Source organism: Peromyscus maniculatus, chromosome 13 (genome assembly GCF_049852395.1).
Source record: "Peromyscus maniculatus bairdii isolate BWxNUB_F1_BW_parent chromosome 13, HU_Pman_BW_mat_3.1, whole genome shotgun sequence".
In the NCBI taxonomy this organism is placed as follows: Eukaryota; Metazoa; Chordata; class Mammalia; order Rodentia; family Cricetidae; genus Peromyscus; species Peromyscus maniculatus.
In genome coordinates this window covers 22,703,676-22,727,789 of record NC_134864.1, presented here as the reverse complement: position 1 = coordinate 22,727,789, position 24,114 = coordinate 22,703,676, and the positions used below count along the sequence as shown (strand labels likewise).

The 24,114-nt window shown below is 38.4% G+C and overlaps 1 protein-coding gene across 2 annotated transcripts in view; it reads left to right on the top strand.

The window, feature by feature from the left end:
* Positions 1-20,829, top strand: part of Tmem232 (transmembrane protein 232) — a 280,176-nt gene extending 259,347 nt beyond the window's left edge. For both annotated transcript variants that reach the window (XM_016010076.3, XM_042259706.2), the window contains exons 13-14: positions 6,601-6,694; positions 20,242-20,829. In XM_016010076.3, the coding sequence (XP_015865562.1) occupies positions 6,601-6,694; positions 20,242-20,490 (343 nt within the window). In that variant the 3' untranslated portion in view covers positions 20,491-20,829. The remainder of the gene's footprint in view (positions 1-6,600; positions 6,695-20,241) is intronic.
* The last annotated feature ends 3,285 nt before the right edge of the window (positions 20,830-24,114 follow it).

Genomic DNA, 24,114 nt, shown 5'->3' with positions numbered 1-24,114 from the left:
CTTAAGTTTTTTCCCCCTTTTCCTTCATGAAACAACCGTGTAAAGCCCCTATGGAGGTGCATGACTTATGTTCAATGATTCATTTCTCTGAGGTTTTGGCAATTCTTATTCTGACTGCTTCTGTGGGTCATTAATGCTTTTAAAGCAATTTCATTAAATGATCTCTGACTTTTGTCTATACAGGCATTGGTCTGCTTTAAGCCCCAGTTCCAGAGTGACAGACAAACATCACAATGGTTTTTGAATCTATGTCAAGGTGTGTAAAACTGTGCTTTATGTGAATTCAAAGCCTGCCCATTCATTTGTTAAAATAAGAACGAGTTCCTGTGGTCTGCTTCATTGATACAGTGTCTTCCGTTTCCTGGGTCATAGAGGCCTTGATCTGTGTATGCCACCTGCCCCCCATGTCCTGCCTGACAGAACTCTCACTCAGGAACAACACTGCATAAAGAATCCTATCATCAGTCACACCTTTTGGAAAGAATCCATGTGTATTCCTCATCCTCGATATAGGAAAGAAACTGAGGAGGTCACAAGTGTGACTTTTCGTCTAGCTCAACAGTTATATTGTAACAGCCACACAGAATTCATTCAGGAAGATATTTTACCACTTTGTAACTCAAAAACTGTATTCCACCATTTTGCAACAGTTTTCCAGGGTCCTGTAGATGTCTGCATGTGTTTTTATGAGAACACAGAAGCTTTGGATGGCAGTATCTAACACTTTTCTTTCTCTTGCCATTTTGTCAATGCTTAGGACAACATCCTCTTTGCAATGAGTGCTGGGTTAGTGACTAAGGGAGGGAGGGAGGCACTTCATCCTCACTGCATTTTGGGCCCCAGCCACACCTGGTCTTCACACTTCTCCCCATGTCAACCTTCTGTAGTACCTCCCACTCTTCTGTCACTTATATTGTATAGTCTGTAGTGCGTCAACCTGAGTTCTCCCAAAGATGCCACCCAGCCCCCAACTCTCAGTGCCTTTGGATGTGTCTTTACTGGGAAACAAAAGAAGTCTTTCCAAATGTAATGGATATGAGGATCTGAAGATAAGATCATGCTTGGTTAGGTGCACCAAGGAAATATTGTACTGGGTACAGTAAGCAGGCAGATAGGGTTTTACTCGAGAACGCTCATCAGGAGGAAGAACAGGAACTTCAGCTTACCTGAAGCAAAAACAGGAGGGTTTGTAAGCTGGTGGGAAAGTGCAGAGAAGAAAGTGATTCACTGTATGTGTTAGTTAATTGTAACTTATCCAAGGCTCCCAGCCTTCCCACAGAAACTGATGAATGGTGGTTAACTTCATTGATGGTTATAGTTAAAGAAATGGCTCTAGGTCCATGAAAAAAATATCCTGGGTTATAAAACTAGGGAGATGCTAGGAGCCTGTAGCCTAAAAGATACCCACCTACAGCTTAGTTAGACTGGGACAACATTAGAGCTATTTTGGTCATGTGGATCTTAAATCTGATGACAGTATCCCTAAACTCTCAAAAAAGCTGCCATTGTAAACCAGAAAAGAAGACACATGGAGGCATAGAAGAAAGTGCCCTTGGGAAGAGAGATACATGAGGATAATGTATTTCCCCAGCTAGGGGATGGCGAGGATAGCCAATCCCCCCAGAAGCTAAGAGAGAAGCCAGAAGCATGCCCCCCCCCTCTCCCCCAACATCACACACCCATTGGAACTGCTGGAGGAACTAACTACTAACATTCCAGAACTATGAAACAATGAATTGCAGGAAAACTGTTTCTCTACTTCTCACTATAAAACACCAAAATACCTCATCTCATTCAAGACTCATCAAAATTGCTTTCTTTTATTCATTTCCTTGTGCTATAATTGATAGTATGAGCTAAAAGCCTCCTTTACATTATGTTGATAATGTTACAGCTGGTACTTGTACAGTGTTTGATGCATACTTTACCTCCTTGAGGTGAGAAGTATTATTTTTCCAAATTAAAAATACAGTAAAGCTATACAATGGAAGCAAAATCATATGCTTAACATGATTTTCATTATTTCACTGAATGCTTCCTTCACTCTTATATTGTCTTATAGTCATTGTTATACATGCATTTTTTTGGTGTGAATGAATCAACAGGTATAACTAGAAACCACAAATATATAAGCAGATTCATTTAAGTTTTCCTTTTAAAATTTCCTTTTAGCATTATATAATTTGCACTTAAAATTTATTTATTATTTAAGAAGGAATTTGAGACAACTTACTTCAATGCTTTTAACCTTTAAATAATTTTTAAGATTCTATCTTACTCCTCACAGTACTTAGCATAATTCTTTGAATTGGAAATGCCTAGCTTTTGTGGGCTGAATATAGTTAACCCAAGTGTTGGCCCCTGCCTGTCCTCCAACTCCCAGCTGAGACACCTTTCTCTTTAATGTTTTAACAGAGCAGTGAGAGGAGAGTGCAATGCTCTTCTGCCCACACTGCTTCTCAATATTACGGGGTTGGAGGGGGCACTCCATATTCCCTGGTGGCATGTTGCTTCCTTTGAACCAAGTATCTGCTTCACTCTGAAGCCTGTCTCCTGATTGTGATCCTCTTGCATCATTGGGTACCACTCCTCTGAGTATTTATGGGCTGGGCTTCTAGTACTGGCTTAGAAAATATAGAGGGTTAAAGCACATTAAAATTTTCACTTGTTCATCCAGGAAACACGAAAACATCATGGGGTGTTTACTGACACCATCTTGGGCACTAGAGACTGATAAGAAAACTTATAAAACCAAAAAAAAAAAAAAAAAAAAAAAAAAAAAAAAAAAACAACTGCCGGGCGTTGGTGGCGCACGCCTTTAATCCCAGCACTCGGGAGGCAGAGCCAGGCGGATCTCTGTGAGTTCGAGGCCAGCCTGGGCTACCAAGTGAGCTCCAGGAAAGGCGCAAAGCTACACAGAGAAACCCTGTCTCGAAAAACCAAAAAAAAAAAAAAAAAAAAAAAAAAAAAAAAAAAAAAAAAAATTATAAAAACCTTCTTGGTCAGGCAGCTACTTGGGAAAACATTAAATTCACACAGGCTCATGATAAATGTAAAGTTACAGCTGAGATAAGTGTAACCAAGAAAAGGTCCCTGAAGGATCAAATACTATGACACTGGGCTTGAGTCTAAAGTATTAACCTAATCAGCATGGAAGAAGAAGAGGAGAAGAGACTAGGAAAACAATTGAGAACATATGCGAACTAACAACAGTGAGGGGGGCAAGGATGATGAAGCGACTGCAAGTGAACTTATGAGGTAGAGAAATAAGACAACTGGGAATCATATTAGGAAACTACTTTCACAAATACGTAATATATGTCAGGATTCCGTAATGGTAGTTATGGGGAGATAGTTAACAGGTAGAAAGTCCAAATCAAGACAACTTCTTAATTGTAACCTTCTCAAACAAACAAACAAAAAACAAACAAACAAAAAAAAGCAAACTACATACTTCCAACATAATGTCACAGAATATATATTGCCATTCCAAAAGGAAGAATGGGAGAACTGTGACCACATCCTGGACCAAGGCTGAAACCCAGCAGGGAAAACTCCAAATCCTGTACTTCTATGTCAGGTATCAAAGGGCTGAGGTAGCTCTTCTCTTCCAGCTTTTCTAAGTGCAACACATTTCTCTTTCTTGGGCTGGTTCCATTCCCTATCTTCAGGTCTTCTGCCAGGTATCTCATGGCTCTGACGTCTCCAACATTTTGAGTTCTCCAACACAATACAGGCTTCACCTTCACAGCTTCACACAATGTCCTCTCAGAGCCTCCACATAGGGAACTCCCCTCCACACACCTGCCCTCAGCAGCTTTCCTTAACCATGGAGGAAGATTCCACAACCCCTTTACTGCTGTGTCCTGCATGACTCTAAAGCCAGAACCACATGGTTAATGTGGTTAATGCTGCCTACTTCTCCTGCCTGCTTGGGATGGAATCTGGTCTTTCCCCTTGAATTACATTTGCATAAGCTTTGATCTGTTGCTTTCTTTTACTGAACAAGCTTGCCTCTATTTAGGAAGAGAAGTTTTTTTTTTTTTTTTTCCCATTTCCTTCTTACAAGTTGGAAGTTTATCTGGATGGGATCTTGCTCTGAGGATACCACTCCCTTTGTTCCATTCACCATCAGGCCTTTCTTTAAACTTCTCATCCTTTTGAGCATCGGACTTGGCTCTAGCATTAAATTTCTTCTTGCTCTTTTTCTCTTCAAACTGTACATTTTTTTTTGCTTTGCTTGCTCTTTTTCATTATAGATCTGTGTAAGAGTAATCACTAATAACAAAGCAACAGAGTCAATATCAGGCTGTCTTGAAATCTCTTCTGCCAACAAAATTAGTCCAAAACTTTTCACTTTAGCTTTAGATATATTCCTAGGACAAGGTCAAAAAGAGTCACACGATTTGCTAAAATATCACAAAAATGACTCTAGCCAGTGGCTAATTTTGTTACCCTCTGAAACCTCTCGAGCTGGGCCTCCATAGATTATATTGCCCTTAGCTGTTTTCCAAGTTCCTGCTAGGATGGTTCATTAAGCCCTGTTTATAGTCTTCAGCTGTTTTTCTAGTCCAAAGTCCCAATGTCTTCCACATTTTTTCCCAAAAAAGTAGTATGATCAGGCCCATCACAGCACTATCTCAGTCTCTGGTATCAACTCCTGTCGTAGTTACTTTTCTACTGTTGTGATGAGACACCATGACCAAGGAAACCTATAGAGGAAAGAGTTCATTGTGTCTTACAGCTTCAGAGGGCAAGTCCATAGCCACCATTACCCGAGAGCTTGCATATTTTTCCTCTTTTACCGAAAACAGATTCTTTTCTCATACAATATATCCTGATTACAGTTTCCTCTCCCTCTACTCACCCAAGTTCATGCTCCCCTCCCCTCCCATCCAGATTTATCCCCTTTCTGTTTCATCAGAAAAGAATATAACAAGACATAACAAATTAATAAAATAAAACAAAATCCATCCCATTGAAGTTGGACAAGGCAAACACTAACAGAAGGAAAAGAGCCCCAAGAACAGACTCAAGAATCAGAGGCCCATCATTCATACACCCAGGAGTCCCACAAAAATACTAAACTGAAAGCTATAATATATTACAGAGGACCTTGTGCAGATGTGTGCAGGCCCGTGCTTGCTGCTTTAGTCTTTGTGAGTTCATATGAGCTTTACTCAGTTGATTTATAGGGCCTCATACTCCTGGTATCCTCCATCCCTCCTGACTCTTTCTTCCTCCTCTTCCTAGGGTTCTCTGAGCTCTGAGAGGAGGGATTTCATGGAGACATCTCTTTTAGAGCTGTGTGTTTCAAGGTCTTCCTCTCTGTGTGTAATATTTGACTGAGTGTCTCCATGTTTATTTCCATCTGCAGGAGGAAGATTCTCTGACAGTAGTGATCTGAATAGTCTGAATAAAACTTGAATTCATACATAATAATGTTTGAACAAGGCACTGATCCATGAGCATAAGGGAATATCAGTTCAAGCCTTTTTATTGCTACTTTTGTTTTTTAAGACCAGTGGTATTTGTTTTTATCCTTGGTCTCTGGGCTATCTAGTCTCTGTTTCTTGGTCGCCCAAGCAGTATCAGCTATGGGTTCCATTTTGTGGAATGGGCCTTATAGTCAAATCAGACATTGGTTGGTTACTGTAGACAGAAGTTTCTCTGTGTCCTGCCTGGTCCCACAGCCACTCGGTCTCAAGTAAACACACAGAGGCTTATGTTAACTACAAACTGTATGGCCTATGGCTCAGGCTTCTTGCTAGCTAGCTCTTACAACTTAACTCAACCCATTCCTATTAATCTGTGTTTGCCATGTGGCTTCATGATATTACTTGTTTTCTCACATCTTCTTCCCTAAGCCTTTCTTTTTAAAACTCTGTTTTCTCTCTCAACCCTCCCCACTTTCCCACCATTTCATTTCTTTACATATATTTCACTATGCACTATTTTTTCATAGTATCTGTAGTAGAATTATTATGTGGACAATTTGGCTCTAAATCTGCCTTAGTTGGGGGACCAGCTTTATGATAACAGCAAATTTACAAGCTCTTGCTAAAGTATCAAAGCAATATGACTAACTTAAAGAAATATGAGAATCACATCATGTTTTCATCATTTCTTAGGTCAAACTTGGAGGCTTAGGCCTCACTTAGAGCTTTCAAGGTGGCAGGGTTGCATCAGAAAAAGATGGGCATGTTCACCTCCCCACTGAGTAGAATGATATTCCAATATCCTAACTCTACCCTTTGTGCCCTTACATCTCATTTGCTATGTATCAGCCAGCAGTTGAGTTTGCATCTGGCACAAGAGAATTATCTTTTTAAAAAAATTATTATTTTTTAGTTTTTCACTCTATATGTCATATCTTATCCCCAAAATGTTAGTTTTGGTAATCCAAAATGACTTTGACAAACTAAAAACTAACATACCAGAAATCTAGTTAGAGTAAGCACTTTAGTTTAATAAAGTGGCATTAAGATGCTTAATAGTAAACTGCAACTTAAATGTAATTTAAACTTAATTTAAAACTTAAACATAAAGTATTGTACCTAAACCTAATGCTAGACATGTCTTTTTTGTGTTCTTTTTAAGGGATCATACTTCTGTATTAGATATTTCCATGTTTCCGTATCCAGATTTCTTCACCAAGGCAGATAAGAAATTGGCAGAAATCATCGACCATCATGTAAGACTGACTTTTTTTTTGTTAAAAAATTAAATAGAATTACATTATTTTGACCCTTCCTTACTTCCATTCAACCCTTCCCATACTCTCCTTTGAATCCATAGCTTGTATGTGTTTAATTGTTCATATATATTTATATTCCTAAATACAACTTGCTCTGTCTGTATAATATTAAGTGTATATACATGATCTCAGGGCTAAACACTTGGTATTGGGTTAACAATTTGGGGCCTCGTCCCTGGGGAAGTCTATCTCTCCCAATCTTAGCATTTTTTAATTACCTGTAGGGTTTTTGTCTTGTCTAGTGTTGAAGCCCTATGACATTTCCCCCTTTCATGTTGGCATGTGTAGTGGTGACATCCATGTTCAGGTCTTGTTCAGGCAGCCTTGCTGGTGAGACTTCATGGGCATAGCTTCTCTGACATTTCTAGGACATGTCTTCCTTAAACTAGCATAAAAACTCTTATTCTTCAAAAACAAACTGACTTATGTAATATATTTCTGATACTAAGGCATTCATGGGTGATGTTTAAGAGCTGATTCATGATTGTCCATTGCCAAGCTTCACTGTGAAGCACCATGGTGCTTACATAGTGGGATGTCATACCTTAATGTCTTAACTGAGGCATGGTACTTCGTGAGATACTAACTTAATCCTGTTTCCTGAATTAGTTCTGATATCTCACAACAAAAATCTGTTATTAGGTAGTGGATACCAGTTACTTCTGCAGTAACTGGTTCTAAAATAGAACAAAAAATGTTTTATTCTATGACCTTACCCTTAACACATAAGAAGGATCTATAATTGCTTTGTACATAGTAGACCTAAACAAGCAATGGCAATATAAGGAGATTCACAAAAAACACTTTAATCCATTTTGCTGATGCTCTCTTACCTTACAAGCATCATTTTATGCCTACATTTTTAAAGCAATGGAGCTGAAGTAGGAAAGATATTATTTTCTATTTTCTTATCAAATACTACATGAAAGCCATAGCATATAGTATATGTTTAAATTATTTTCATCACTTTATTGCTAGTAGTTCAATATGATATATCAGATTTGGTTATATTCTAGATTACATTTCATTCTACTAAATCAGTGATTTCTTAAAAGTATATAAGGCATTATTTCAATTACTGATCACATTGAATGGTCAGTTATCACATACTATTTAAGCAACTCTTCTAATAGCTATAAGCATTGGGTTTCAGGGACTGATTGATAGTCTTTGCATCACAAAATCAGACGTATGCTTCTATTCTGTTATAGACTAACAAAGATTTTGTTGGCCAATCACTAAATTATATGTCAGTCTTCTTAAAACCTAACGATCCACAAATTTCAAAATTTGTATTTTCTTAATCATTTCATCAAAATGATCTGAGATACATTACATTAGATAACTTGCCAACATTATACATAATGTACACACACACATATACACACACACATACCATTTTGTTATATAACACACACACACATATGTGTGTGTATTCAAGTGGATTTGGGATCCTTAAGGCTAACAAGGTGGAAGATAATAGTCTGAATGACAGAGAAAAGAAGTGAGACAGCATCCATGAGCCACCATCCTTTGCTTTTTCCAAAGCTATAAGCATCGTCTAAGAAGCACTGCTGTGGGCCTGCTTGTGTTGTAGTGGAATAAGTATGAAACAATCCTCTCTGAAAAAAAGTTAGAGAAATTATTAAATCCAAATTGCTTGATATATTGCCTAATAAAACTACTAATGTTTGTAGTTTTTAATTTGGGAATGGTTTTGGATGTGCTTTGGGATATTATATCATTAAAGCTTTCTTTTCATATAAAATTTTCTTTGAAATGAACAAGACAATAGCTGTTTGTCCATCCTTATCCTTCACACTCTGAAACCCGCTCTGACATTAGTAAATTCAGTCATTACAGCAGCCCTGTTAAACATTTACCAACAGCAACAATGGAGTATGGATTGAATTCAAGTACTCTCCCTAAGTTTTAAAGTAAGTAAATCATTGAGTGTGTGCACAAAATGAAATTTCCAGATCTCTTGCTCATGCAGCTGATTTTAGTGCTTGGATTATAGTCACTAAGAAGAATTGTCAGATTGTAGGACTTGTAATGCTGAGAAGAAACAAAAATATATACTTGTAGCTTACAGGCACCATTTTCTTTCCAAATCAACTTATTTTGTTGAATGGCCATAACATGCAAGGAAGAGGGGAGTTAGTTATTACTCAAAACAAATTGAGTTACTTTGTATATTGCAGTAATCCATAGCATGATGACTACATTGTTGAGTGCATGCAGTGAATTAAGTTGTAAGTGGTGTTTCCATTTCCCATCAACTTCAAGGTAGCACAGTGAAAATAATAATGGCAGGTAAGAGTCAAAACATTACACCATGTCATCTAAATTGAAATAATCATGGGTAGCTAGAACAAACTGGCATTGTATTTATGGAGGCCAATAAAAAGAAGGAATTGGTATTCTGGATTGTGACCATGTCAAGTTTGAAGAATGTGAAAAAGAAGAAAATCTATCTTCTGGACAATAAAGATATGATAAAACCTATTTACTGTTTTCAAACATGTTGATATATTTATACATGCTATTTGAGGGATTTTAAAAAGTCTTATTTTACTAGCAAATCTTAAGATTTACTCATCACACAGAGGAAATGCAAAAAGGGGGACTCTTTAGGGAAGGGGAGGGAGGTAAATATGGGAGAAGGAAAGAGGTTGTCAAATAATAATAAGGATGTCTGAAAAGGCCACAAGGAATCATGCTATTAACTAATTACATTTAAAACCCTACAATACATGTAATTCTGTGCATAATTATACATACAGAATTTTAATAAACTTTTCTTATATGGGTTGACAATGCTCCCTCCAAGTGCCAAAGACCATCTAACAAAAAACCCATGAACAGCTAGCTTTCTTTTGAGTTAGCTAAGACTGTCACAGAGACTCCTCAAACACACAGTCTGTTGCTGTCCTCTTTGTTCCCCCCACCACCACCACCACCACACACAAGAGCTGGACGGTCAGGCCCTGTTGCTGAAGACACGATGTGCTTCAGAAATAGAGCCCAGAGATATTCTGGCCTGGAACTGACCTGAACTCCCCCTCTTCCAAGACTAGCTTTCATGATATCAGAAAATATTATACAAGCTTCCAGAGGGAGGCCACCAACATTCCTACACAGCTATGAGAACAACCAGCATGATAAAATAATGTTAAGGATGCAGTAGTGGCATGCATACTTTGGTAGTAGCCAACAGCTCTCTAATGGACTTAAGACCTGCTTAAGAAGAGGGAGACCATGTTTGGTCCTAGAAAACCACCTAACTACTCAATGCCAGTGAAGTCATGGTTATGGGAGAAGAATCTACAACTTCTACTTTACTAACCCAGCATAATCCCTAACAACAGTCTATAAACATTTGTCCTTACACCCACAGAGAAGGGTAGTCTTCACCCCTCCTCAAGGAAACTTCTTTTTGCAACAGACAGAGACCACAATAGAAAACCCCAGCCAATCAAAATGCAGAATTGTGGAGCCCTGTCCCAACTGATAAATCTATTGGATAAATACTTGTGCTCCTTTGGCTCATGGAGTAGTTTGAAAGCAGGGGCAGAAGGGTTGTAAGAGCCAGAGAACCAGGGATTTCTCTGTGAGATCATGTCTTCTGGTCACGTCAGAAGCTATGTCCATAAAGCCTCATCAATATGACTGTCTAAATGTGAGCTGAACAAGGATGACACTAATGCACATGGCAGACCGAATGGAGAAAAACTCATGAGGTCTCCATCGTACGCAAAGAGCTTCAGGCAACTGTGGAAAGCTAGGAGTGAGAGAGATGCACTGATTGTTTGCCAAATGGTCAGCCTTGAACATATACATACAAGTTACATCATATGAACTGAGCAGGTTATATTTAGGAATATATATACAAATATGTACGTACATAACTTGTATATGATAAAAATTAGTAAAAAAGAGGCCATTAGTTTGCAGGAAAGCAGGGAGGGGTACATGTTTAGAGGGAGAAAGGGGAAAGAAGAAATGCTGTCCTTTATATTATAATAAAAAGCAGACTTTTAATAAATTGTTTTAAATGAAATAAATAAAAAAGATGAGGTAATTACCAGTTTTGAAGTTACAAAACCTGCCTTTACTTTGGCCTCAACTTTGGTTTGCCATTTATGATTAGGGAGCCTGCCTATATATCCACTCCAACCCCAAGGTCTGCCTAGTGTGTCAGGAAGTCAGTTGAGAATCAAACCCCATACCAAGTCTCCACTCAGCTCTTACTCCCTTCTAGGCTCTTCATTATTGCCCAAGGTCAGCCTCTGCAGGTCACCTGTGTCCCTTATTCTTCATACCTTTGTTTTCCTCTAGATCTATCATTCTTTTATATCACCCAAAGAACACAGGCTTACCTAGTTTACAACATCTTTGATCCAATCTTCTGAGAAATAGACTATTCTACACTGAGTACATAACTTTACCTCTCTCTTATTGTGTACTTTAAATGAAAATGTTACCCACTGATCTAACTCCAGATGGGTAGGTCCCAGCAAAAGAGAGAGAGAGAGAGAGAGAGAGAGAGAGAGAGAGAGAGAGAGAGCAGGACAACTTATCTTCAACACATACCAATCCCATAGTAATGGCCCTGCATGAAGACAACCCAGATAAAATTCCAAACACTTAAGAAATAACAGTTATAAATATCTTTTTAAAAACAACTTGAAGAGGATGCAAAAGTATTTCAAGAGATCACAAACAGCTGGATTAAATAAGTCAATTCAATAGAGAAAAATACAACTCAGTAAAGAGATACGACCACTGAAGATGAGCCAAATGAAAATAATGATGGAAATGAATAAGTAAATTAAAACAATTACTGGGAAGTCTCAGTGACAGAATGAATCTTGTGGAGGACAGAATTTCAGTGCTCAAACACAAGCCAGAGAGATCAGATCACTCTGTCAACATCAATGATAAGTATTTTAAAGTGTGTAAATGTGACTTACAAGATATTTGGGCTACCATAAAAAGGCAAAATCTATGTATTATCATCATAAAAGGAGAATAACTTCATACAAAAAGAATAGAAAATACTTTGAACAAAATCATAGAAGAAAATATCTCAAATCTAGAAGATGCCCATCCAGAGACAAAAGGCTCACAGAACACTAAATGGATAGAAACAGAAAAAGAACTCCCCATGTCATATCATAGTCATAGCACTAAATATACAGAACAAATGTATTTTGAAAGCCTCTCAAGAGAAATACGAAGTAATGCTTAAAGGGAAGTCCATTAGATTAACTGCTGGCTATTCACTAGAAGCCTTAACAGTCAAAATGTACTGGAAGATGCATTTCAAATCCTGTAAAATTACAACTGTCAACTCAACCTAATATACAAGACAAAACCATTAAAATTGAAGGAGAAACAAAAACTTTTGATGGCCAGGAGAGAGTAAAGGAATTTATGATCACCATGAAAGTTCTATAAAGAATAATAGGAGTATTTAAGAATAAAGAGGAAGATAAACATATCCAAGGAATGCTACAACAAATACTAAGACAGTCATTAAAGAAAAAAACAACTAAGAAATTAACAAAAGGCCATTTTTCTGAGGTACCTCCAGGAACCATGTGGTGGTGGTGGTGGGATTTGGGAAAGAAACTACAGTGTCAGACCTGCCCCTCAGTGGCTATGGAATCTCCCAGGTAAGAGGAACAGTGTGCCTGATAAACAGGCACCAGGAACAGGACTGGAATGTGATCAGTTTCTTTGTTGCTGCTCATGAGAACACTGCCCTCACATTTATATTGCAGAGGTTCAGTAATTGTTCCTGAGACAGAATCCCAGAGAAGAGAAACAGGGAGAATGGCTGCTTCTCCAGAGGATGACTACCAGAGAACCATTATACAATGTGTGGTAAACATAAGGTCTTAGATCTAGGCTCAAAACAAATTGTCCATTAGCCAATGACTATCTAAGAGAAGTCATCCATGTAATGAGCTCAGCAAAATGATTCATGGATCCTTCCCACATGCACCTTATAACACAGGTGATATTACAGAAAAGGGCAACAGCTGTACATTTAGTAACCACAGTGATGCCTCTGTTGTATCATCAAACCAAAACAGGCAGAAAAGTGGGCACACCAGAGAAGAACTTTGCAAAATGTGAAGACTGTGGAAACATTTGTATTCCAGCATTAGTCAAAGTCTGAGAATCTACCCTGGAAATAAATGTAAAGAACATGACAAAAAAATTGACTTTACATGCAAACATCAGATAACTCATAGTGTAGAAAAAACCTGGAAATGCAAAGAACGTGGCAACATCTATGGTACATTGTCATACTTTAAAGTCCATTTCAGAATCCACACTGGAAGAAAATCTTAGGAATGCCAGGAATGTGACAAATGCTTTACATTAGGAAATGGATACTGTAGAGAAACATTGTACATGTAAAGAATGGGATAAGTCATTTCATTATTTGTCAGACCTTAAGAACCATTGCTTAGAGAACCCATACTGACGAGAGACCTTACAGATGAGGTGAATGGGACCTATCATTTACCAGTGGAGCAGAGAAGTCCTACAGGAGAGAAACCCTACAAAGGCAAAGAAGGCAGCAAGGGCTTCTCTCAGTTGTCTGGAGTTGAAGACTGTTACAGAGCCCGGACTGTAGACAGATCTTACAAATGTAGTGAATGTGATGAATGCTTGACCAGGTCCTCAGATCTCGATGTACATCAGAGGATTCACCCAGGAGAAGAACTTTACAAATGTTATGATTGTGACAAATGCTGTACAATAGCCTCAAAACAGTGCACACCAGAGAACTCATACAGGAGCAAAACCTTACCCTTGCAGTGAATGTGACACAACACCCAGTCTTAAGAAATATCAGAAAAACACATTGGAGAGAAAAGTTTCCATAGTAAATGATGTGGCATATGATTTATCCAGAGTTCTTTTCTTACAGACTACTGTGGGCTACACACTGGAGACTCATTGTGAACATGAGAAACCTGTGGAAGGCTTTCAGAAAATTTTAAATCTTAGAAAACATCAAGAGTTTATACTGGAAAAAAAAACCCTGAAAATGTGAGAAAAATCTTGCATTAAAACATTTTACTTTTCAACCTCAAAAAATTCATTTTGAAGACAAAATGGAAGCCTGAAGAACATTCTGTTATGTAGCAATTTCCTGGAGACTGAAATATTCCATCATGAGGGGAAGCTGATAGCAAATAAGCACCTTAAAAAAAGCTCCAGGAGGTCCCTGAACCTGAACAAATTCAGCAGGCCCTTCCTTCCTGAAGAGTATACCAACAGAAAATGTGGAGAGTCACTCTCAGACAAGTACAGCTGCCAGAAAGAAGCAACCAGACTAATTCCCTAGAGGCCACTCAGACCAAGGCTGACACCAACAGTCACCGATAAAGGCCACTCTCCAGTCTCTTGTGATGCCTGCAGATGGGCAGTGTGCTCCAGGTTTCAGGCATTCATGAGCTGAGTCCCATGCTGGGGTGGGCTATTATGATGCAGCTGTCTTTGAGTCTGCTCCTGTATGCCACGCCTTACCCATATTCCTGTAAGTGGCCGTCAAACAGCTCATTGGTTTACCAAGTTGGACTTCATTGGCATCTATACTTTGGTCCGCTGTCAGTTTCCTTTTTAGTGTGAGTAGATATATGTGCATGTTACCTCTCCCCCGGAAACGTCTGTCATATAATGTGCTGAAACCATTCTTCCAAACTTGTTGTATATTAGAAAATTAATATTACAGAGAAAGCATTTAAATGGTTACCATTGTGTTGGATTTATGCCTCATTCCACCTTAGAAATCCAATGAAATGCATTGACGTTGTCAAACCTTTACCTATTGCTGAAAGCCTAGGTACTTCTGTAATTTGATTCTGAGAGGAAACTCACTGAATGCTTTTTAAAGCCTCATCTTTATTTAAAAAAAATAAAACAACAAAAACTACAAAGACCACAAAGTGACAAGATCAACACACACATATTATTTAAAACTCAGAATAGTATTAATTCTCCTATCAAATAACATAGCCTAGTAGACCGGATAAGAAACAGGTTACTTTCTCTCGCTGCTTTCATGAAGTATACTTTGTCATCAAAGATGGACACTGCCTTAGGGTGAAAAGATGAACAAAGATTTTCCAGGCAACAGGAACCAAGAAGAAAATAGACATCACTATTCTAGTATTTGAGAAAATAGACTTCAACCCAAGTCTAGTCAGACGAGGTAGTCGCTGATAACTGTGGGCAAATCAATTAAGAGGAAATTACAGTTCTAAATATATACACACTAAAGACAGGCTCAACTAATTTTATAAAACAATGCAACTAGATCTACACTCAAATATTAATCATAAAACAGGTGGTCAGTGATTTTGCTCCCCCTACCTCTCCATTAGGAAGTTCAACAGACAAACACTGGCATTAAATGAAACTATAGATCAAGTAGACCTAAGAGGCATTAATCACAACATAGTAATATTCAGGGACTTTAATACTCTACTCTCACTACTAGACAGTTCAGCAGAGGCAGACTGAAATTAAATGACACTATAGATCAAAAGGACCTAGCAGACATCTACAGAACCTTATACTAAAACTCTACAAAATACACATTCTCCTCAGTAGCACACACAAGGAACTTAAAATATGTTGTGTATTAGGACACAAAACAAATCTCAAAAAAACCCCAGGAAAATTGAAATAATTCCTTATATTCCATGTGATCACAGTGTAATAAGTGTATAAATCAGCTAGAGAAACCTTGGAATATACACAGATTCATGGAGATTAACTACACCACTGAATTATGAAGAAATGAAAAGTAAAGTGTAAAAATTCTGGAATTTTATAAAAATGAGGATGTAATAATAATAATACATATGAATTCAGTGCTAAGCAAGACTCACCTAGAGCTCAGGGGGGAGAGTTAGTTCACAAATCAGTGACCTAATGTTGTAACATAAGGCTGGAAAAACAGGAGCAAATCAAATCCAAATCACTGTATGGGGAGAAATAACTAATATCATAGTGAAATAGAAGTGAAAACCAAACCAATCCAAATAAAAAAAAAACCCAAAGAATCACTAAAACAGAATGTTGTGTTCTTTGAGAAGATAAGTAAGTTGGAAAAACTCAGCTAAATCAACCAAAATAAAGAGAGAAAGGACCCAGACTAGAAAAATTAGAGATGAAAGCAAAACATTATGAGAGATACCAATGTCAAAAAATCATGAAGAAATACCTTAAAATTTTATATTCCACTGAACTGGAAAAATATATATGAATTTATAGATACATATGACTTTTCAAAGTTAAACCAAGGTGAAATAAATAATACAAACAGATCTTCAACAAATACAAAAAATGGAAGCAGTCATTAAAAATATCCCAACTTTAAAACACAATGAGGTCTGAATAGCTTTAGTTCAATAAAATATTCAAAGAAGAACTAGGAGCACTATTTCTCAGCTTATTCTGTAAAATAGAAAATGAAAAAACACTTCCAAACTCTTTTTACAGAATCAGTATCATCCTAACCCTAAAACTAGACAAAGACATACTCAGAAAAAAAAATTACAGACCAAATCTCTCTGATGACCACAGACCCAGAAATTCTTAATAAAATACCCGCAAACTAAATTCAAGAACATGAAAAAAAAAGTCTTTTACCTTGGTCAAGTTGACTTCACTTCAGACATGCAGGTATGTTTCAGCTTATGAAAATAAATCAATTTAATTCATCACACAGTATCAAAGACAGAAATCACACAATCATCTTAATAGACATAGAAAAGGTCTTTGACAAAAATTCATTCATCATAAAAGCTCTGGAGGGACTAGGGCTGCGGGAGGGGCACATGTCAACTATGCAATGGCTACATTTGGCACATCTGTAGCCAATATCATGCTTAAATGGAGAAAAACTTGAAGCCTCCTCACTAATACCAGAGAGAAGGCAAAGGTGCTCATTTTTTTTTTTCATGCTTGTTCAATATAGTACTTGGATCAATCATCTCTAAAAGGACCAAAGACCTCAACATTAGACCTGAAATTCTGAAATTACTAGAGGATAATGTATGCAAGTCTTAAAGACATAGGCAGGCCTTTCAAATATGACTCCAGCTGTCAAATAAGGCTTCCAAACAACAAGTGGAAACTCGTGATTAGAAAGTGTCTGCACTGCAAAGGAAGCCTACAGATTGGGAGAAGCTACACATGACAGAAAGTTAGACTCTAGAATATAGGAAGAGCTTAAAGTCTGAATATCAAGACAACAAATAATCCATTTAAAACTAGTCCAAGGAACTGAAGGTGGAGTTCACCAAAGAAACAAAAAAGATAATCAATACTTTTTACAAATGTTCACCATCCTTAGCCACCAGAAAATTGCAAATTTAAAGTAGTTTGATATTTTAGCATACGCCAGTCAGAATGACTATTATTAAAGAAATAAGTGACTATGAATTGTGAGGATGAACAAAAATGAGACCCTTTTGTCACTGTTGCTGGGCAGTGTAAACTGGTGCAGCCCCTATGATGATCACAGTTCATGTTCCTCAGAAAACTCAAATTAATGCTGCTGTATAGCTCAGCTCTATCACTCTTAGACATATGCCTAAAGGACTCCAAACCCTACAACAGACATCCCTGCACTTCCACACTGGCATATATGAACAAGAATTTTGTTCAGTGGTAAAGAAGAATAGACTTATGAAATTTTCAGGAAAATTAGTAGATCTAGAAAATGTTAGACTGAATAAGGTGATACAGGCCATAAAAAGACATACCTCATATTCTCCCTTAGGTGCAGATCCTAGCTATGGATTTTTAGAGTGTGTGCTTAAGTTTTAGTGTCCACAAGGCCCAGAAAGAGAGGTGCCATTTGAAGGAAGGTAGGAGGAGGCCTCAAGGGAGGAGGAAACAGTAGAACACATTGAATATGAAAGTAGAAAGGGGCAATACTGGGAATAAAAAGGTCTTAGCAAGGAGAGGAGGAATACAGGGGAGAGGGGAGAGATATATGAAAAACCAATATGGAAATATACTATATAATGCTTCTTAAAGCAGATAATCCGAGAGAGAGAGAGAGAGAGAGAGAGAGAGAGAGAGAGAGAGAGAGAGAGAGAGAGAGAGAGAGAGAGAGAGAGACTGAGACTGAATAGAGGTACTCTCTGTCAATGGATAATCCTCCAGCTGAAAGCCAAGGGATGGGGCAAAAGAGCTCCTCCTAGCACAGCCAAGTGAAGACTCAGTCACCTGGTAACCATGCACATGGTCAAGCTATCCCATAATGCAGCCTTGCTGGGTAAAGCAAGCTCAGATCTCACTAGAAAACCTTTGTGAGCTCCCACAATACAGTAATCCATAACTGGCCAAATTGCCAAGAATAGGTAGTAGAGTGTTCAACCACAAATGGAACAACTATATCACCCCTTCAAGGTTCAAGAAACACTGTAGAAGAAATTGGACACGACGCAGATTTGAGGAGCTCAGCCCCAAGAGATACATCTATATCACAGCTCCCATATCTTTGGCTCAGAGAAGGTTGCAGAAGAGAAGGCAGAGAGACTGTATGAGCCAGAATGCCAGGATGTCTGTCAAACAGTCTCTCCTAAAAATGGCGGCATAAACAGCACCAGAACAATGGCAATATCAATGGAAATCTTAACATGAAAGGCAAAAAAAATGTGGGTTTCTCCACCCTTAGATAAATAACTACAGGCAACTGCTAGGAAGGGGAGTCAGCCTCATCCATTTGCCACCAAGGCAAAGTGGTTCAGCTTGAAACCATATATTTACAAACAACGAAAATGAGCTCAGCATCTTGTCATTATATGTTTTTGCATACACGTACACAAACATGTATGTATACAGTAATCAAAGAAAAAGAGGCTATCAACTTGAGAGTGGGATGGAGACATGGGAGGGATTTGAGGGAGGGTGGCTGGTTCGGGCTGGAGGGGGCAAGTGATGTAATTCTCTTTACTTAAAATAATATAAGAACTAAACTTGTGTGTGTGTGTGTGTGTGTGTGTGTGTGTGTGTGTGTGTGTGTGTGTCCTAGAGGCTCAAGAGCTGCACAGCAGAAAGAGGTCTTCTGGTCACATCGTAGCCATTGAACTCATGTCACCATGGTTACTTGCACAAGATTTACACAAGACTGGGCACCTCCACATTTCATTATATATGAGTCCTCACATATCTTTGAGGGACTATTGGCCATTGACAGTCACTGAGGCTGGGCTGTCTTTTTATCCAGTGGGACAGCCTCTAATAAATTGCCCTTGCTCTAGTAAATAAGCTCCGACCCACATTTGGGCAGGAAACTGTCCAAACTCAGTGGGTCACACACAAAAAAGTAGACACTAGAGACTTGGTGATAAGAAGGGTTCCCTCTGGAGAAGCAAAGGGATGAGACAGGAATGGGATGCATGTAACAATGAATGGTATAATTTTATGAGACAGGCAAACAATAAAAAATTTAAAAGGCCAAATAGAAAGTATGAGATTTTGCATATGAGAAAAAGTATCTGTTGCTATTGAATATCACAGATTTTTAAACTAAATAAATTTCAGGCTGTGCTTGAATATTATGGATGTTTTTGCCACAATTTTCTGTGTATTTCATCAAAAAAATTATTTTGGAAGAAACTAAATATGTAATAATGTTGTGAAGATAACACCTCAAGAAACATATTGTAACTTATTCCTTGTATCACTAAAATTTAAACATTTATACACTATAAATATATAAGTATTATGCTTTAGATTTAAAGTTTACTCATATGAGTATTATAACATTTTGCAAGACTGTATTATTGCCAGTAGGGCTGAATAGCACGCTGTGGGTTGAGCTGAGGGGGTAGGCAGGATTCTTAGGGGTTTCTAGCATATCCTGCCAGGAGTGACTCCACTCTGCTCACTCGGGCTGAAGAGGACTTCCTCCTCCCTTTAACCATTTCCTCTGGCACCTGTGTTAGAAGAGAATCAGTTCCTCAAGGTGTTTGTTCTTCATTAGTTCCAACACTGCTTACACCCTCTTAACTCTGCCATGGTCCGCCACGGTGAAGAAGTTTCATGACTATTAATTTCACTTTCAGCCTATTAGGAATAATATAAGATTGTTCTCTTTAATATATATTTTCTATCCTTTTGTGTTTGTTTATTTTGCTTCAGCTGTATCTTTCATTGTATAATGCATGCTGTCATAGAAATAATAGTATTGAATAAGACAGCAAAATACTCTGGGATGTAGAAACAAATCCTACTTTTAGGAGGAAATTCTATTTCCATGGGGCATGTACATGTTTGTGCAGTTTTCAAAATTACTTGAGTATAAGAAACCCGAGGCATGCCTCTGCAAAATGGTGAACGAAAAATGGCATATAATGACCAGATTTGAAAAGCTATTTTGACGTGTGGATTTTCATGGTAAACAATATGTAAATGAATTATTATTTCTGTCACAGTGGCAAAGAGACATGGATACCCGAAGGCAAGAAGAAGAAGCATGTGAGGCCCAAAAACAGAAGGATAAGGAGGAAAAGGAGAGAATTCGCTTTCAAGAAATTATGAAGCAAAGAGAAAAGAAACTGAACAAGAAAACCAAACCCTATGAAGTCATTTCATTACAAAAAAAAGATGACCCACGAAAGGAGAGCGGGCTCCGTGGGCTGGAAACAGCACCAGCAAACCTAGCAAAGTGTGTGAAGTGGTAGGAAAGCATTCCTAAAGTTAACTTGAGGCCGTTTTGAAAAAGGACTTGTTATCTTGGTAGCAGTTAGTAGTCATGGTGTAGTCTTAGGTTAATAGTCGACTCTTCATCACACTCCAGGGAGGTGGTTTCTCCAGCTGTCCCTGTGTGTCCCCTTGTTCTTGTGTAGCTCTTTGTTACACTGTGTTGATACCCACTGTCCTGTGAGAAGAACGTGAACTGAAGAGTGACCAATGAGGCAGGGTATAAGGGCGGCGGGATGAGAATTATTCTTGAAAGCGTGAGTGAACATAGGCTTGAACCCCTTTAATCGCTTTTATTCCAATAAAAAATGTTACAATGACTCTAGGATGTGCATTTCATCAATTTTTAAAGAATGAAACCCCATGCTAGCGACTAGAATTTGATAAATTACTGAGCGGAAGCAAGTCTGGAAAGGGCGCTCTCCCAAGATCAGTTTGATAGTTAATGGATGGCCAAAGAGACCCCTGAGTGACAGTGGTTTTAATTTGCTGCCTGAGTTTATGAGAATGGATTTGAAGGAGCCCAGAAAGTTTGGTACCAACTACTGGAAGCATTCATCCAATTAGGAATTATTTTATAAATGGTATTTCACTTCATCTGAGACTCAGCCTATGGGCAAGAGTAACAGGATGGGGTTCCTGTGGTGCCTAATAGTTCTCTCTTTGAAAAGATAGATAACATATTTTTCAATTTCACACATGTGGTTTGGTGGTACTCAAGAGGCAAGTACTTTACTAGGGATGTCAAATCCTGACACAGATCAGGTGGTACCCAAATAAGCAAGGGGGCTAGGGAATATCCACTCCATCTAGAGAAGTGTGCACCGCTTTGCCACAGTGCAAGGATCTCACTGTGGTTCTTTTAGTCTTTCAAGAAGGCTTCCAATAAGGTTTCTTTCTTTAAATGCAAGCTATTGCTTCACAGAGCTGGCAGTTTGACAATGGGCCACACTTTGTGGTCTGTATAATGTGATTTTGAGCTATCATTTTTTTTTGGTATTGTTATTGTTCAGGATAAGAGTAACCAAGGGTAGAAAAATGTTGTGGGCAGGTTTCGGTTCTCATCCCTCATTTAGCTGGTTCACAGTCACGTTTCTTCTTCCAACTCTTTGCTCAGCCCCCTCTCTCCTATAGAAAATTGCACAATGCATCCTCCCCATGGATCTACATCATCTTTGCTTTGTATTCACATGCAGGATGACGCACTATCCCAGAAGACCAGTTAATTCTATGGCTTAGGAGCTACTGAGCACATCCTAAGACTCTTCCCCACACTCTACCCCTGCAAGTCCAGATTCCCTCCCATCCCTCTACTCACACCACAGACTCATTAAGGCCGCCGTTGAGGTGAACTTTACCAAATTCTGGCTGTCCTTTAATGTCATTTACTGGTTTACTGGGAAATGTCACCACTGAACTATAAAATGTAGGAAAGGGATATAGTTTAACTGCTGTGTATAAGAACTCCAATTAATCCCTTTGTTTCTATATCACCTTGTAGAAAGAAATTGGTCCCTCCATTTCTTAATCTTTCTGCCATCTGAGGTCTGTTCTGGTCCCCCTTGGAGACTTTTGTTTATCTTTCTCAGTTATAGTTAATCTTTTTTTTTTGTTTTGTTTTGTTTTGTTTTTCGAGACAGGGTTTCTCTGTGTAGCTTTGTGCCTTTCCTGGAGCTCACTTGGTAGCCCAGGCTGGCCTCGAACTCACAGAGATCCACCTGCCTCTGCCTCCTGAGTGCTGGGATTAAAGGCGTGTGCCACCAACGCCCGCCCGGCAGTTATAGTTAATCTTGATCCATCTTTTGTTTGTTTGTTTTTCAAGACAGGGTTTCTCCATGTAGCTTTGGAGCCTGTCCTGGAGCTCACTCTGTAGACCAGGATGGCCTCAAACTCACAGAGATCCACCTGGCTCTGCCTCCCTAGTGCTGAGATTAAAGGCATGTGCCACCACAACCTGGCCTTGATTCATCTTATTCAACTTCCCCCACAGTTCTGTAATTTTCTCAATATTTCCGATGTGCTATTGTCTCTTATCATTGCACATTTGTATCTTTGTTTTTATAACCCTTTTGGTATTGTAGCCATGACTTGCAAGGAAGCAGAAATAGGATCCATCTATTAATAGGTCAACAATGATACAGGGAAATATGAGAAGAGAGGGAGATGATTATAATTCTTATACCTTTCTTCTTAAATTACATTTTAAAATAGGAAAACACACATATCTTATAGTTGTCTTTCTCTGTTTCTGGTTCCTCCTGAAATATTAGCAACTTTATGCTTAGAGATCTGGAGCCATATTCTAGTTTTGATTTGTGGTTGCCCTGAAATAGTAGACAAGTTAATAAACCCCTTGTACATAAATTCATTACTTCTAAGGTTGACATAATCAGGTAAAGGTTGTCATAGACAAATCTAATTAGAAAAACAAGGTTGTCAATAATTTTAACAGAGGGAATTCAATATAAAGAATTGATTTTAAAATTTTTATGTGTGTATGAGTGAGGGTGTGTCCCTGAACAAACTCATCGGCACCATATTCATGCAGGTGTTCTTGGATCTTTTGGAATTAGAGTTATAAGCAGGTGTGAGCCATGGAATGAATCCTGGGAATTGAAGTCAGGTTCTTTCCAAGAGCAGTAAGTGCTCTTAACTGATGAGTCATCTCTCCAGCCCCAAGAAATTGTTTTAAAAAGATGTTTTAGAACTGAAATTAATGATGGGGGAATACAGAAATAACTCAGAATTGCAGGAGAATGCTCACCCTTTAGATCCATGGACTCAAAACCCTAGGGCAGTCTAGAGATGAAAGGAGACACCACATGGGAAGACTAGGACATTTGTTGAGGAGACCACCCTTCTGCTGCTGGTGCCTCTGAGGGACACAGTACAATTTAGGGAGCACAGACAAAGAAATCATCAAAAGAAGAACGAGCTGACCATGCTGCTGGGAAAAGCAAAATCCAGAAACATTCAGATCTTTTCTTCCTCTCAATTATCCTCCAATTGTTGTTTCCCAGCATCACAAAAAAGGAGCGAGAACTGACATTACTAAATGACTAGGAAAAATGTATAGCACAATGCCTAGAATGTTCTAGACTATACAGTGTAAGGAACTGTCCCTTCTTTTATTTTGCTAAAATGTATTTCTAGTGTAATTTACCTTCTATGCTTGCTTCTAGTTTGAAAGATGAGTCAAGACTTTCTGGAATTCACTGGTTATGGATTTTCTGTAGATTTCCCCTAGTAATCATCAAAATACAAGAATATAGTCTTCACACAAACTAACTCATAGCCTTTCATGTGGTTGAGAACGAGATACACTCAAGACTCTGGGTTAGTTTCCCTGGAGGACTAACTAAACAGCGCGCATTGTTGAGGAAAGAGAAAGAGGAAACAATAGTTTATTCTAAATCACAGCATAAAATGAGTATTTCTCCTGTTCTAATGATAAAAGTACAGTTGACCTGCGAAGGCTTGGAAGAACTCAAGAGATAAGTTTAAAGAAGAAATGACCACCGAAAATACATCATCCCAGTCTTGGCTAAGCAGTTACTTATGGAAGAGTGGTGTTAGAGGTAATCTGCTAATTGACATCAGTAATC